Source organism: Thamnophis sirtalis, unplaced genomic scaffold (genome assembly GCF_051295495.1).
Source record: "Thamnophis sirtalis isolate CommonGarterSnake01/CBP01778 unplaced genomic scaffold, rThaSir2_p1.2 scaffold_10, whole genome shotgun sequence".
NCBI lineage: Eukaryota > Metazoa > Chordata > Lepidosauria > Squamata > Natricidae > Thamnophis > Thamnophis sirtalis.
Window position 1 is genome coordinate 22,006,809 of NW_028261390.1, and position 16,694 is coordinate 22,023,502.

The 16,694-nt window shown below is 38.1% G+C and overlaps 1 protein-coding gene across 7 annotated transcripts in view; it reads right to left on the reverse strand.

Moving 5' to 3' along the window:
- Positions 1-16,694, reverse strand: part of LEF1 (lymphoid enhancer binding factor 1) — a 118,675-nt gene that overhangs the window by 39,654 nt on the left and 62,327 nt on the right. For 5 of the 7 annotated variants that reach the window (XM_087724192.1, XM_087724191.1, XM_087724194.1 and 2 more), the window contains 2 exons: positions 16,010-16,142; positions 7,647-7,737 (listed from right to left, as the gene is read on the reverse strand). In XM_087724192.1, the coding sequence (XP_087580318.1) occupies positions 7,647-7,737; positions 16,010-16,142 (224 nt within the window). Of the gene's footprint in view, positions 1-5,328; positions 5,413-7,646; positions 7,738-16,009; positions 16,143-16,694 lie in introns of all 7 variants that reach the window. The other 2 variants (XM_087724196.1, XM_087724197.1) reach the window with 1 other exon arrangement.

Below are 16,694 nucleotides of genomic sequence, written 5' to 3' on the forward strand. Positions count from 1 at the left end.
TTTTTGTCCTTTAATCCTGAATAAATGCTGCAGTAGATATCTTGTATTATAGGCAAAGAAATTCAATGCCTCCAACAATTCTAAACACACATACAGTAGGAAACATAATGCTAATTTCATCCTAGGCCCATCAAAATATTTTCTCACATAAATATGACATTAAAGTTACCCACCACCAGCTAAAAAAAAGAGGAATGGTCATGCAGGAAGAAAATAAGGTTGAAAAAAATTGCATTTCCTTGAGAAGCTATAAGTTTCTAATTGCATAATCTAAATCCCAGAATCAACCTGTCCAATCACATTTATCTTGTCTGTATGATATGTGACTTATTCCTAACGCACATGATACACTCACCACCCATCCTCCTGATACTGTTGTCCTTCAATATTGAACATTGTCCCTTTCCTGCTTCTGTAACTGATCTTTTAAGAGACTGCACACGTGCACTTCAGCCTTTTGGTATGCTATCTATTATTAGTGTATACAGGGTATATGTTATGAATGTATGCAGGGATATAGCCTATCGGTGTTAAAGATTGAGAATACACACACTTCTGAGTGCCACGAAGAGGTGGGAAGCTTCGAAGAGGAAGAAAAATGATCTCATTATTACTGGGACAGCAAAGCCTCATTTTCCAAAAAACTTGTTAAGTTAGGTAAAGGTAAAGGCTCCCCTTGAACATATGTGCTAGTCATTCCCAACTCTAGGGGGCAGTGCTCATCTCCATTTCAAAGCCGAAGAGTCAGCGTGATCCAAAGACGTCTCCGTGGTCATATGGACGGCATGACTAAATGCCGAAGGTGCATGGAACACTGTTACCTTCTCACCAAAGGAGGTTCCTATTTTTATACTTCCTTTTTTTTCTTACGTGCTTTAGAACTGCAAGGTTGGCAGAAGCTGGGAGAAGTAATGGGAGCTCATCCCATTATGCGACACTAGGGATTCAAACTGCCAAACTACCAACCTTTCAATCAACAAGCTCAGCATCTTAGCCACTGAGCCACCGCGTCCCTTGCTATGTTAGGTATCTATAATTATAGTACTTTGAGTAGTCATATATGAATGGTCACACAAGAATTATACACTTGTGTTTACAGATTTGTTTGGTGAGAATGCTACCCCTGTGTACACAAACATTGCCATGGTTCCTACCAAGGGTTGTTGTTGTGGAGAAAATAGGAGTATTACGGTAGATGTGCTCCCCACCTTCTTTATAGAAACAATAAAGATGGGATATAAATAAATGAAAGGCCACCATAACAGAGCCAGAACAAATAACAGCTCAATGTTCCCTCTAAGCTGCGCGGCCGCGCACGTAACAAGAAAACGCTGTGCAGCAGTTTCCAACTGCCGCGCAGTGTTTTTTAATGTCTTAAAATATGATGACACTGCAGAAGGGAGAATTCCCATTGGTCCTCTGGCGCTTCGTTGGTTCCTGTGAAAATGCGATTCGCTGGTTGTAGCCTGCATTTCTCTGCACATCCTGCATTTCTCAGACATTGCGTCATCTGAAGGCCCATTCTGGGCTCAGCAATCTTTCTGCAATCCCTTTGCTTTGCGGAGAGAGGGAAGCAGCATGGAGTTGGACTGTCTGAGCCAAAGGAGTCCACGGAATCTTGAGACTTGATTTTTGAGCAGTACCAATCCATTCCACTCTTTCCTTTCCCTTTCTGTCCTTCTTTCTTCCTTTCCTTTTTCCTTTCCTTTCTCTTTTCCTTTCCTTATTTCCCTTTCCCTTCTTTTTTCTTTTCCCTTCCCTTTCCCTCCCTTCTTCATCCTTTCCTTTCCCTCTTCCTCCCTTCCCTTCCTTCCTTCTTGGGGGTCTGAGGGAGAGGGAGGGAACCCTTTTCCTTCTTGCCCCCCTCCCCAAAATCTGCTCTGATGGCAATTATGGCTAAAAGAAATTTAGGTGCTCAGGCATGAAAATGTGTCACTCAAACACTATACTTTTCCGCACACACTGAAAAAAAAATAGAGGAAACATTGGACAAGCTATGAGAATGTATAGCATTCAAAGAACTGCATTTACAGTGAATTCTGAATAAACAAGGATATTTTTATACCTATCCACATGAGCGCAGATATATTAATGCTTAGAGAAGAAAAGGGTCCAAGATGTAATAGAGCTTTTATGAAACACTTCAGAGTATAAATTGGAAAATGTTTCAATAGAAAGAATGGGTAATAGAATTTAAGACATCCACATGGAAGAGAAACTTGAGTTGTTGCAGCAGGAACTGAGCCGTTTACTCCTCTCTTACTTCTTAGCCTTGGTGGAATTGAACAGTCAAGCTTTTTAAAACCTTTAAACACTTTATGGACATGCTATCCAATGCAAATATTAGCTAAGTGTCAAACCATAAATAATCCAATTGATCTCTCAAAGAGCTGAAGGCACCACCAAACATTACTGCCATCATGATAGGAGGCTTGGAGGAAGATGAGGAGCTGCACAGCCTGCAATCCATAAAGCTTGCTCTCAGACAAGAACAAATAGTGTGATGAGCCTGTTTAATAAATGCCTGGTAGTGTTTTACATAGGTCTACTGTGTAACTCTCACAAGCAAATAAGTCCATGTGAAGGGGAAATGTTAATTCCTACAACGTGTAGTTGTGAAACAGAGCCCTTAAGATCATAAAGTTAGACAACTGCCAGTCACAAGAGAATGTATGAAGCCTTCATTAACAGTTTTAAGGAGTTTTGTAGAAAAGTTGAGATACTTTTAAACAAAATTGGGAGGAAGAAATAAATAAACGTATTGAACAAGCACATCCTGTTCAAATATGAAATTGTAGATGCTGCAATGTTTGAAAATGAACTGGAAGAGTTTAGAGGGAAATGTTCCTAGTTACCCAGTATGGTGTGTGTTTCTTCTTAAAACAATTATGTAAACTTTAAAATATCCCAATCTGCACTCTGCAGAGGTTCATAATCCATGTATATACAACAAATTAGAGTGTTATTGTTTCCGACACACATGTATGGAAATGCTGAACTGAGAGCTGCCACTCAATTAATTCTTACATTCACTCCTATGCAGATTTGCATGGTTGCACCCAATCAAAGTAATTAGAAGAACATATAATGCCAGGAATTTGGAACTGCAATGCTATACATGATGAAATGCAGGTTTTCTCTCTTCTCAGACATTTAAAGCACTACACACTGGTGTGTTTCTCTTAAAGCAAAATAGCTACTGCACACCACCAGGACTATTTGGGGCAGTTTTACACATTATACTGAAAAGGATTTCCAGCATAGATCCTACCTCAGGCTATCTTTTCACTTATTTTAAAAAAGGTATACCAGTAAATATTAAATAGCTTTTCACGATTTCAGCAGAATTTTCTGTACTTCATAATAGTGAAGCCATTCAATCCATTAGCAGTTTAACAGCATACCATTCTGCTAACGTTATAAAAAGCGGGGGGAACATGTGTAAATTGAATAGATAAAATCAATAACACCCCAATGTTTTAAAGATCATCATAATGGTGGTGGCGGTGGCAGCGATGGGCAACCAATTATTCTCTTTATTTGGCCAAGATTAGTTTCTCCCATCGAATATTGTCAGGCTTCAACTTTAATATTGACAAAGACTGCCTCCTGTGCATGTCAATACACTGCTAGCTGCCAGAATGTGGGAAAGAGTATGTTGGTTTCCAAAATAGTCTCTGTTCAGAGATCCTAATCTGTGCAGAATAAGATTATTAAACTTGGGGTAAAACTAGAAAAGATTCTGTAAAGAATGAAGCATTGTTAAATAAAGGACTGAATAAAAAAGGAATCGACAGCATGAAAGAAAGTACTTGATGAGATTGATGAGATTTTTAGAAAAAAAGATGAGTAATGTAAAGAACAATGGAATTTTTTTAAAATATATTTTTTTATTTTCCATTTTCATAACATATAATCACAATTGGAATATTTTTGAAGATGATGATGATAGAAAGGGATGGAGCAGTACAGTGAATAACGCTGGTGCAAACTAGTTTGAGCTATTTTTTCTTATATTATGCCTTTACTTTCTTTACCTTACTAGTTCTTACTTTTCTTTTTCTGCACTGTGCATAATATTGTCTAACCAATGGTTCTCAACCTGATGTGTGTGTGATGTCATCACAGGGATTCCTCAAAGACTTGAAGGAATGTTATAGTTTAAACCTTGAGTTAAGTCTTGGGTCTCCGTGGCTATGATTCGTGGCCACAAAAGGTATTTAAAGGGGTCCATGGTGAAGAAAAGGTTGAGAACCTCTCTAGCCCAAAAGAGAATATCAAGATGGGTATATTAGTACCAACTAGTGCAGAAAACAAATATATCAGGAGCATACAACATCGGGGAACCCTGATTTAGCTAATAATCTGTTAAAGCCAAATTACACTGAACTGTATTAACTGTTACACATGAAAATAGTGTTTTTGTATTAGTCTGATATTTATTTAGTCTTATCTAGTCCTTCTATACTTCATATGTAAAAACTAGTTGACAACCTGACATGTTGCCTTCATTCATATAAAAATTTGACAGAAAAAAAGTATAAGATGATAAATAGCATATTAGAAAAAGTTTTATTGAGCTTGGCACAGCTGTAAATGGGAGGGAATTAAAAATGTGATTACATTGAAAACAGTACATGTATCCCACACACCCAGCCAACAAATGTGTTAAATTGTTTTTATTTGTATGTTGCATTTTATTGATATAAGATACATAGAAAATTACAGCGACCTTTGGGTACACCAAGCACAGTGTATAGATCCCATATTTTCATACCACAGAAAGATAAGAATGATACAAAATGAGGCCACCACCAACACCTAGTTAGTGCTGCCTGCTTGCACTAAAGTTTTTCATTCGTAGAGCAGTATTAACCATGTCTACACAGCTTCTTTTGCCTTAATTGTGAAATAGTTTGGAGCCTGGAAAAGAGTTTCCTATCTTGCATTCTATATTTAAATAGAATACTTCAGAGAATGGAGAGACTAAAATACAAAGAAAACTGCAAAAAGCAACAGTTTTCTTTTCAGTCTCATTATGTACAATGATTTCATTGCACTTGTGCTGAGAAAACTAATACTCTCTTTGGCTTCAGTAAGATTGTTGTATCACAGATTTGATGTTGTTTAATCAGCCAATGATAATAGCAAGCTGTATATACACCGTATTATATATACACACACATACACACACAGACACTTAAATGCAATTTAGCTAATGGGGCAGAGAGAGCAAGCAAAGGCAGTCACCAGGGCAAAGCAATCTAGCCAATTCCTATCCATGTCCACCATTTACTGCTCAGCCAGTCATTCCTCACCTACACCTACCTTGACATGGAAGTGTCGACTGAAAGTGAGGATGGGTAGGGATGCCTGAATCCACCTGAGATGGGATATACAGGCTGCCCTTGCCTGAGGTCACAGAAGAAAGCAACCCATCAATTATAAAGCAACAGAAGTGAATCTGCCTTTTTCCAAACACCGATAAATAGGTAATCAAATAATAACCCGAGTAGCTTATTCTTCACTTCATAAGAACAAATAAACTAGGATTTATTCTTGCTATATTACGATTATTAAAATAGCAACAAATTGGGAATCCCAGTTTTCACAAAACATGAAAATACCTTCCTGTATTGTTTAGTCACTCCCATGGCAGAAGGAGCAAAACTGGAGCAAAGCTTTGCCTATTTCTTGTAAACGGGCATTCTAAAAAAAAAAAAATCCTAGGATATTTGGACTCTAACAAAAGCATTAACTGTATGTTATATTTTAAGCAACTGTGTTTTTCCCCACATTGTGAAGCATTGGAGAGTGTTGCTTGTATACAACAAATTGCCTGAAGCATCTTCTTGAAATCAGATCCAATGGGTGTACACAGCCCAAGTTCATACAGTTTGAAAGCAAAACAAAAACCTTGAAAGGGAGTTTAAAATACAAAGAAACTTCTAATATAAACTTCTGTTCTTCTGAATAGATACATGAATAGCTCAATCTGAATGTTTCAAATATTTTGAATCTTTTATGTTTAGTTTACATTGTCTTTTTTCCATCGTGAATTCATGCAACTTCTGAATAAAAGTTAATACACTTGTACATCAACTTCAGAGAGAATAATTGAATTTTCCTTGAAAGAGTACAGTCAATTCTATTCAAGCAGAGCTATTGATTGACAGATTTAAGAAACTGGCACTTTAAAGCTGCTGGCCCTTTCTTATTCTCACCATGGCACTCTTCACGCTTAAATCAACTTCTATGCATACACGGTAGGTTAGACCATTGCACATGTACACAATTATGCACACACAATTCAAATATCAATCATACAGTACAGCAATAAGCAGAAACATAAGAGAATTATTTGCTGTACACTATTCATATTACCAGTATTTTTAATTCAGATTCATCTTTGAAAAAATGTATGGAGAAAGACACAGACAATTGTTAAAATTTAAAAGTTGGGACCGAATCTATTGACACATTCCAAAAAATCCTTCCTTAGTGTAAAAGGAGCCATAATGTACCAGCTGTGCCACAATGATGAATCACTCCCAAAATAAATTCTCAAAAAAGGCATAGAGATAGCTCATTAGCATCCTTAATATTATTATGTAAAAATTACACAAATTTGGATTACTACAATCCCCATCCCTACCCCATTTGTTTATGTCAGATACATTTTTGCTAAGCAATACTGCACCTGATTGACTACTTGGAAGAAATTTCATGAAAGGTTAATTCAATTCACTCAATTGCTATTTTTCAGCTTTGACTAAACAAAGAACACATTTAATATATTGAATTAAATTGGGCATTCCTCCTTCATAAAGGAGAGATTGCCTTGAAGAATTTTACAAATTTGAAACACTTGTTACATTGAAGATAAATTAGTGCAAAATGAACATATGAATCATGGTTATTTAGTGGTAATGTGGCACTCTGAATGTATTCAGTGGTACTTATGAATTTTACAAATAAATTATCTTACCTAACACATATTATTGGGCTCCCAACTATTTAAGTCATAGAGATTGTGAATTGTGCAGTGGATTTCATTAAGGAACACCATACCGTTTCTAGAGTCCAGTTTACTCTCAATCGGTTGCTCTGCAAAGCCAACTACATTTCCATTCATTTTATAAATAATTAGATTTTGTTATTTAATAATGGAAACCTTATAATTGTTTTAAAATGAGTCAAGTCAATAAACTTGCATGCAAAAAGGTAAAAGTTCCCCTTGCACATACAGTATGTGCTAGTCGTTTACGACTCTAGGAAGTGGTGCTCATCTCTGTTTCAAAGCTGAAGAGCCTGCGCTGTCAGAAGATGCCTCGGTGGTCATGTGGCCGGCATGACTAAATGCATGGAATGCTGATACCTTCCTCCCAAAGGTGGTCCCTATTTTTCTACTTGTATTTTTACATGGTTTCAAACTGCTAAGTTGGCAGAAGCTGGCACAAGTAACGGGAGCTCACTCCATTATGCGGTGCTAGGGATTAGAGCCGCCAAACTGCCGACTTTTCTGATCGACCAGCTCAGTGTCTTAGCCATTGAGCCACTGCGTCCCTATTGGATATACATAACACATTGAATGTACATAACACATAATGCATGAGTGTGACTCGGAAGTAGCAGGAAGCTCTTACCAGCCAAGTGGTGGGGTTATCTGCCCAACACTGCCAGGCGATAAGGGATAAAAGGTGGAAATATCAGGACCTGGAGGATGCCGATTCATGCCTGTTAAAAAGTACAGAATGTAAATGATCATTTTAGCCTAAAGAATATAAAAATAACCTGTAAGCCACCCAAGGTCCCTTTGTAGGAGAGATAGGTGGCATTAAAAAAATAACCCATGATAAATCAAGAAATAGAGCCATTTAATCTAAAAACCTATGAAAAGAAAGATTGAATTTGCAGTATAAGTAGATCTTTTCCCCCCAATAGTGCATGACGTAGACTAATTTTGTCTACTCTAGCTTTGTATCTTCCAGATTGTTATTCCACAACTAGTGTCATAGGCAAAATTTAAACTAGAGAATTTCATCCAACCTAGAGGATAAATAATAGGATTGCAAATCTTTTTTTTCTTTTTTGGAGACAGACCCTTTAGAACAGATAAATCAATGGTACTCAATTAACTTTGTACTGATCTCAAGTAGCTTATATTGATCTCAGGTAACTTACTTAGGCAGGATCCAACTCTATGTCTTCAGGAACATTGAAGGTATTGAACACCAAAATGGCATCTTTTATGAGAACAGATTAAAAGCCAGCACTTCATCCAGTGAAACAATCAGTTTCCTAGATACTATCATTTGGGATTAAATTAAACGAATGAAACTAGATAGTATATTAGCCATTTCTATAATTGTGTGACAAATTTGGTTAGCTTTCCTAAATGAGGATTGCAGTTCCTCAACCAATATGATTTAATAGTCAAAAAGCTAACTGGCACCTTAGTATCTATCAATTTTTTGTGACGTACGTTTTCCTAAACCAAATACATAGTCACCTCAGTAGGTAAATGTGTATGCATATACCCTAGGTACAAAGAGAAGGAGGTGTCCAAAGCCAAAGCCAAAAGGTCAAGCACTGCACAAGATAGTAGATGCACCACAATATTATGCAGAACACAAATCAGAATGAGTGTGACTCGTCTGTGACTAGTGGGCTCACTAGCAGATTACAAATAGGCATAGCACATGAACACTACAAAACCGTGTAAGAGAGCAATAGCTTCATCAGGAATACCAAATTGAGCAGCTTCCAATTTAATTTACCTTCCTGAATTAGGAAAACCTTAGTTTTGTTTATTGTAGAAGAGCATAATGGACAGATGAATGGATTCTCAATATTATGGCTGATGTTGTTTATTGAGGTAGGATGGATCAGAAGTGGCATCACAATTTGACTTACTTTAGGTAGCCCATTAGTGTTATATCCTCTTTCAGACTTGGCTATAGATTCTAAGGAAGGACAAGTATTCATTTAAGGTTGGGAGGATCAATGACCATCTTCCAGGATGCACAAAATAGTGTCACCGAAGAGCTATCAATGGCAGCAAGCAATATGCTATTATCCTGTATGGATGGTCCTTTAGAAGATATACCTTGGGCACTTAGTGAGACCCTGACAATCTATTTTTGACCTTTACCTTCTCAAATTTGAGTTTTAAGAATTTCTGATGCAATTCCTGGAGAAATATGTTTATGACCAAAAATGGAGAAAAGACAGTTATATTGTAGGATCTGGTTGCAGACAACAGCAGGCTTTTCAGTGTGCTATGGTAGAGACACATGACACTTTAAGATGATGTTACTACATCACGCTTTTTTTTCTGCTGTGTTGCTTGGAAAGTAGAGTTGCTTTCAGGGCATATTTACTGAGGGAGTGCAGGTGAAGATGCCATCAATCTATCTTCAAAAGAGGAATGGCACTTGGAAGTAGGAACTAAAATGCTTACTAAACCATTAAATATGGCAGTCATTTTATTAGTTCTTTCAATTAGTTCTTTCAGTTAGTTCTTTCAAGGGGAAACTTTTGCAGCATTTTTACTGCACTCAGCATTAAAATCTAATGTTAATGAACCGGTTGAGAGGCAAGTGAGCAATGTTATGCAGTAACTTTTTAACAGATCCTTCTATTTTCTGTTGAAAAATACATAAGCAAAATATAAATGGATTCCATTGACTGGAAATGTTGCCCGATGCAATCTTGCAGAAAAGTAGGTCTTTATGTAAGACTCCAGGTTTTTTTTTAAAATATGCCTTTTCTTCATAAGTTTGTGTAAAATTGGATTGCATTGAGTAATCAGTTGCGCTCTGCATGGCATTGTGATCACACCTCCCACCCCCTCTTTCATTGCTTGACCATTGGGCCTCTCCCCCTACTCTTCTCCCTATAGATATCAATTTCCTTCTCTCTGTACTAGGATATATATACCTACCCATTAGGTGACTGCTTCATGTATCTGATGGAGTAGGGTCTGGCCCAGAAAAGCTTATGCTATAAGACTCGTAGTTTTTACATTTCTTGATTGATTTTCTCTCTGATTTAAAAAGAAAAAAAAAGGAAGAAGTTATATGATACACAAGTGATAAAAGTATTAGAGTTTGTGTGACTTTAATAGATTTAAGCCTTGAAAAATCATTTTGAACAGCTAAATATATAAGAAGAGATTGGGGGTGTGTGTGAATGAAAGCAGCAGTTTCAAGAAGACTTATTAGATTTTGTAAATTGCTGCTTATACATTTTATATGGTTCCCTTGAGATGTACAGCTTTTATGAACTTGCTACCACTGAGGATCAGTGGTTAATTAAAAATAATTTTCAGGCCTGCAATGGTCATACTTGATATGATTCATTTACCTTCTGAATCTCACTTCAGCTCTGGCTAAGCTTCTCATCATGTTGACTCTTGGGTGCCAAAGTCACTCTTGTAATAGTTAATATTTTTGGAACAGAGTAAGGAGGGCTCACTGGAAATGATCCATCAATTCACACTCTCAAAAATGTAAAAAATAACCCACTCTACAAATTCTAAAAATCACCTTAAGGATTAAAAGTAATCCGAATCCCAGATGAGCCCTATGGTCTTCACGCTCCATCTAAATCTCATATCCCAAGGAGATATGATGTTCAGAAAGACCAAAAAGGTATTGATGGATTTAGTGCATTAAGGAAGAAGCAAAATAAATAAGTGTCTTATTTTATATCTAAGTCCTCCATTATAGGGACAAATGATAAGAGGGAAAAGTGATCAGATGGTTTAGAACAGGGGTGTCAAACTCAGGGCCACGGACTGGATGCAGCCCACGGGGTGCTTAGATCTGGCCCATGGGGCCTCCCTGGAAGCAGCAAAGGACCAGCTCGCAATGCCTCTGCCAATGAAAACGGAGTTTGAGAGGGCCATGCACAGCCATTGCAAGCTGTTTTTGCTGGCAAAGGGTTGCAGGAGGCCATTGCAGCTGGAAACAGAATTTGGAAGTCCATTTTTTCTGGCAGAGTGCTCGAGCCACCACAGGTGTCCCTGGCACTAGTTACATCGAGCTGGCCATGCCCACCCTGTCCACGAACACCCTGGCTCCCTGAGATCAAACACAACCCTAATGTGGCCCTCAATAAAATCGAGTTTGACACCCCTGATTTAGAAGGACCAGCTATAGCATAAAATTCAATTCAGAAATTGCAATTAATGAGAACTCCAGTCTTCTTGCAGCTGCCTTATATAATCATCTGATTCACTTTACCAGCCATTAATTCTGCTATACAGGAAATGTTCAAAATTACTTGTCTGCACTTACTAGCTAAGCTCATACTCACACCTATGCAAAGTAGCAAGGAACAATACATTCATCATGTTAACTGTGAATTTTATTTTGCTACATTTATAAATCTCCTTCACCTTTTATAAATCTCCTACAAGCAACACATACTATTATTTTCCTTGGAATCTCAATATATAAAGTTACTTTAAATAAATTTGGCATATGGACAGAATATTACATATTAAGCACAGATACTATTGAAGTCACATAGACAAATTATCTGTTCCATAGTATTTTTCTACTGCACCTACCAATTCTCACTCTAGGCATCTCCAGGCAATAGAGCTAAATGAAAGCACTCCTTCATGTGCCAGGAAATAATATGATTAAAGATCATAACTGCTTGGAGGATTGTATGCATGCATATGCTTTAGTTTCACATTATCAGCCAAGATAAGACAACATGTGATACTGCTCCTATCTACTTTGAGTTTTCAGCACAATACTAGTCTAAGTTACCAAGAGGTAATAGCTAAAACAATCTCAAATGTTTAAGAAAAAGAGCCAGAAAATTGTATAGCTTTGGATATGTGAATAACTTGAAATAATACTGTGTCTATTTCAGTTCTTCTACTTTACTTCATCATCCTGAGAAGTGAAACACCTCTCACTATTTTCATGCACATTAGATGAGGGCTAGTTTTATGCATCGCACTAAACCACAACTAAACCACAGCTTTGTTTTGGCTTAGCATAGGAGTCCTCGAATTGACATGACCAGTGCGGGGAATCAACTAATTTAGCAATCGGTTCTCTGCCCTAATGACCGGCTGGGGTGGGCACGGGCGTGGTGGGCATGTCCAGGAAGTGCACCCCCCTGGGAACAAAAAATGGGCTGCATGGAGGTGCACTACACCACCCCTCATGGACCTGCGCTTACCTAAGACCAAGAATGGGACTCCTGGGGACTCCTGGGAGTGTAGGGACAGGGTGGGGCCAGCCAGTCCTTGGGACTACCAGTTCGCCAAAAATTAACATCTTGGTTCATCCAAACTGGCGCGAACCAGTGGAATTCCATCCCTGGACATGACCACAGGGAGTTGCAAGTAACTCTGAGAGGGGTCACAATCACGTTCAAAGTCACTCTGGGCATATTAGTTGAGCTCAAATCTGTAAATTCTATTACACTTATGAATTGTTCCTTTTCTTAACAAGGATAGAAGAGTTCTATGAACAATATTATATTCTTCAACTAATAGAATATCTTTTGAAATGCCTGATAAAATCCATAATTATATTAAAATCATTGATGGAAACTTCTTAATTTGCCTTGATCAAAGTACTGTGTTTTTATGGATTTTAATGCAGTTGAAATGGACAAAACTCTCATATCCCCAAAATGTCTTTTCTTGGGATCAGTGTACAAAATGAGAGCAACAGATAAATGTGAAGGGACTAAAGTGAGAAAGCTATGACCACAAAGATTCCATTTACAACATGCTATTTATGCAAGTTAGGGTTTTCTTTGGTTGTTGCTATAAAGAGCATGAGGTATAAATGAAAAGTATATGAGGAATGAGAAAAAAAAGATCGATTGTCTTGAAAATAATTTCTACTTTTTCAGAAAATATGCAGAAATAAAATCATTTTTTTTCATTTAAAAATATGTGATGATTCATTCTAGCTTCTTCATTTTTAATAAATGTTTTAATTTTTAAAGTTGCAGGAATCTATTATTGTTTTACCTGACACAGAGATTAAAATGTAATTATTAAAAATAAGTGGAATATTTATTTCTTGCCTAAGCCAGCCACCAGAATCATTACATTTTTTTTTTCATGGGAAGACGCACATATTTGTTTTTTCATTTGAGAGGTAATGGTAAACCTTGAGAATTCTTGGTTGAGTATGGTTTCTGACCTCAATCATTTTGATTTTACAAAAATATAGTTTCTTGATTAGAGAATAATCCAATACTGATGGCTCTAATTATTTGTGAACAGGGTCTTCCAGTAATCTAAGGGAATTGAAGGTCTAGATGGTAGAGACTAAACTTTTTCTTTCTTCTATGATTATATCCTTCTCCTTTCTCCCATTAGCATCATCTTCTTCTTGATCATAAAAGGAACTCTGGCCACAAATGCCCGTGCTGTGATTAGAGGGTTTGCAGAACAGAGGACTCCCCAACCACAAGCACCATCAGGGGAATGAACTGGAAGTGGTTTGCAAGCAGCTTTAGCATTTGGTTAATACAATTAAGAAGCCTTTTCACTGCCATGGAATAGAGAAGTCAGTGTAAGCCACTAAGGACTTCCTCCATTACCAACTCAGCAGGCTGCTCCAATGAAGGCCACCTGCTGCAGGGGAACCATTTGTGACTAGATTTACTCAGCAAGATCCACCATGTCTGATCAATGAGAAAGAGAAGCAGATACCATATTTTTGGGAGTATAAGATGCACCGGAGTATAAGACGCACCAAGGTTTTAAGAAGCAAATTTTTTAAAAAAGGTTTTGCACTCTGCAGACTTCCCAAAACAGCCCATTATTTGCAAAAATGCCCCCCCCTTAAAAAAAGGCATGAATAGTCTTTAGGAGGCTTGTAGAGTGTTTCTGGGGGTGTGGGCCCAAAAACGATAAAAAATTGCCTTTTTTTGCAAAAACAGGCCCATTTTAGGTCAAAAGAATGGCATGCATAAACTTTAGGAGGTTATAGAGTGCTCCTGGGGGGGGGGAATTGAGCAAAAAACAGCCTGTTCTACTTTATTTTATCATCATCCTCATTTAATGACCCCATAATCCCTTGTGGGGTGAAGTCTGGGCAACTGAATGGAGCTGAGTGTTTACTGGCCAGATGCCCTTCCTGTTGCCAGTGTGGAGTTTTGTTCAGCAGATACATTCTCATCGTGCCCAGAGAGAGAAATACCTGCCTCTACCTAGGATCGAACTCACAGGCTCCCGATTGTGAGGCGAGAGCTCCACCTCTACAAACTCAGAGAACGAACCTTCACCATCATAATATGAAAATATCCTTTTCTAGGCCACCGCACCATTCGTTCTACTTTATTTTATAAACATTATAAAATCTACAAAGATTCAGCACGATGATTAGATGACCTTAAACAGAGAAACCAGCTTTTACACCTGGACTGAGGTTTGCAAAGCAAGAGAAGTAAGATAAACAAATCATTATTGATCACTGCATGGTCTCTCGTTTTAGCCAACAGTGTTTCATAATAATGTTTCACAAAGATGACTAAAAACACCCATTAAGTTTTTGGCCATCAATAGGCCGTTGGCATATTCTGATACCCACAGAGATGTGAAGTTGATATAAATATAATTTTGGATATGATTCAAATGACTACTTACTGATGTAAATATATTAGAAAATAGAAATTAGGGAATTTTTTTTCAAAAGCATATGGTCAAGCTAATCTTACAAAAGTGCCTGAGAGCGAATGAAAACTATCGAATCAAATACGGGCAGTCCTCATTTAGCAACTGCCTCATTTAGGGTCCATTTGCAGGTACAACAATGATAAAAAAGAATTAACTTTGTGACCAGTCCTTGCCTCATGATCTTTGTGTCTTTAAAGCCAAAGAAAAAAGAAAAAAAGAGCTGAGGTATGATCCTCTAAGCACAGTCAGAGTTTCATTTTGCAACTACTTTGGTTAAGGACCACGTTTTTAAAAAGGTAAAGGAGTAAAGGATTTTACTCTAATAGTTATTGCCAATGATAGGGGGCCACTGCTCATCTCCATTTCAAGGCCACTGAATCAGCGCTGTCCAAAGACAATTCTGTGGTCATGTGGCCAGCATGATATCCAGAGCACTGTTACTTTCCCACTGAAAAGGTACCTATTTGTCTACTCGCGTTTGCATGCTTTCGAACTGCTAGGTTGGCAGAAGCTGAGGCGAGGACAGGAACTCACCCCATCACGTGGCGCTCAGGTCTTGACCCTGGGCTGCCAGATTGCCAACCAAAAAACCCAGCATCTCAACTGCTGAGCTACCCCAGTGACCAAGTTACTACTTCCAATAGTTAAATGAGGAGCACGTGTACTGTAAATGTAATATTAAGTCAGAAGGAAGCAATTTGGATTCCTTTAAAGAAAGCTTATTTTAATCTTTAAGATATCATATGGCTAGTAACAAAATGCCACAATGGCACTCTATTTTCCTTTAATGGGATCCAAAGTTTCAAAAACAGCAACTCAGAGATATTTTAGAACTTCTGGCCCTACTTCAAATACAACAGGACTGGGGTAATCAGGAAAAAGGGAAAACTTATGCACCTGGATCCACCACAGGGGTGGGTTCCTACTGGTTCAGACCGGTTCTGCTGAGTAGGTAGTAACTAGCCAGACATGCGCCCGAACCTGTTCTAATGGCAGCACCTATGCCGGCACCATCTTGTTTTTTGCTTCTGTACATTCACAGAAGCAATTTTTAACTTCCGCACAAGTGCGCATAGCGCACATGCACCCAAAATGCACCACTGAGCGAAGAAGCCAGAACCCCCAGTACTATAAGATGAAATAGCATGAAAATCCCCTAAACTTCGCTGAAAATGTTACCTAGCCTGGTAATGAAACTAACCTACAAGCTCAGAGAACGAACTTTCATCATCATAGTATGAAAATATCCTTTTCGGCATCTGAGGCTCCCAAAAGAAAACGTGCGAGAGATTTTCCCCTCGCAGCTTTTCAAAGGCTGTAGAAACGGAAGGATTAGCTCACCTTGTTTTGTGTTGACGTCTGAGGGGAGGTGTGAAGGATGTGTCCCTGGAGAAAAGTGTTCATCGCTGTAGGTGATGAGTGGAGTGAGAGGGTGGACTGCATGGGAAGGTTGCACCACAGGGACTTTGTTAGACTGCAAACAAAAACAAAAGGCTTGAGTAGCATTTCTTTCTTTTGCTTCTTTTTTCTTAAACCAATAGGCCCGATAAAAATAGTGCATATTTAATTGCCTCATTTTTTATCCATACAATAAGATACACTGGGGACAATTTAACTCTCTTTCACAAATATTAGTACAGGAAGTCTTCAACTTACGACCCCAACTGGGCCCAACATTTATGTTGCTAAGTGATAAATTTTTAAAATGAGTTTTGTCCAATTTTACGATTTTTTTTGCCACAGTTGTTAAGTGAATCACTGTTTAATCCAGTGTTTCTCAACCTTGGCGACTTTAAGTCCTATGGACTTCAACTCCCAGAATCCCCCAGCCAGCACAGCTGACTGGGGAATTCTGGGAGTTGAAGTCCACAGGACTTAAAGTCGCCAAGGTTGAGAAACACTGGTTTAATCATTGTTAAATGAGTAATACGGTTGTTAAATGAATCTGTTTCCCCCATTGACTTTGCTTGTCAGAAGGTCACAAAAAGTGATCACATGACCCGGGGACACTGCAATTGTCAGAAAT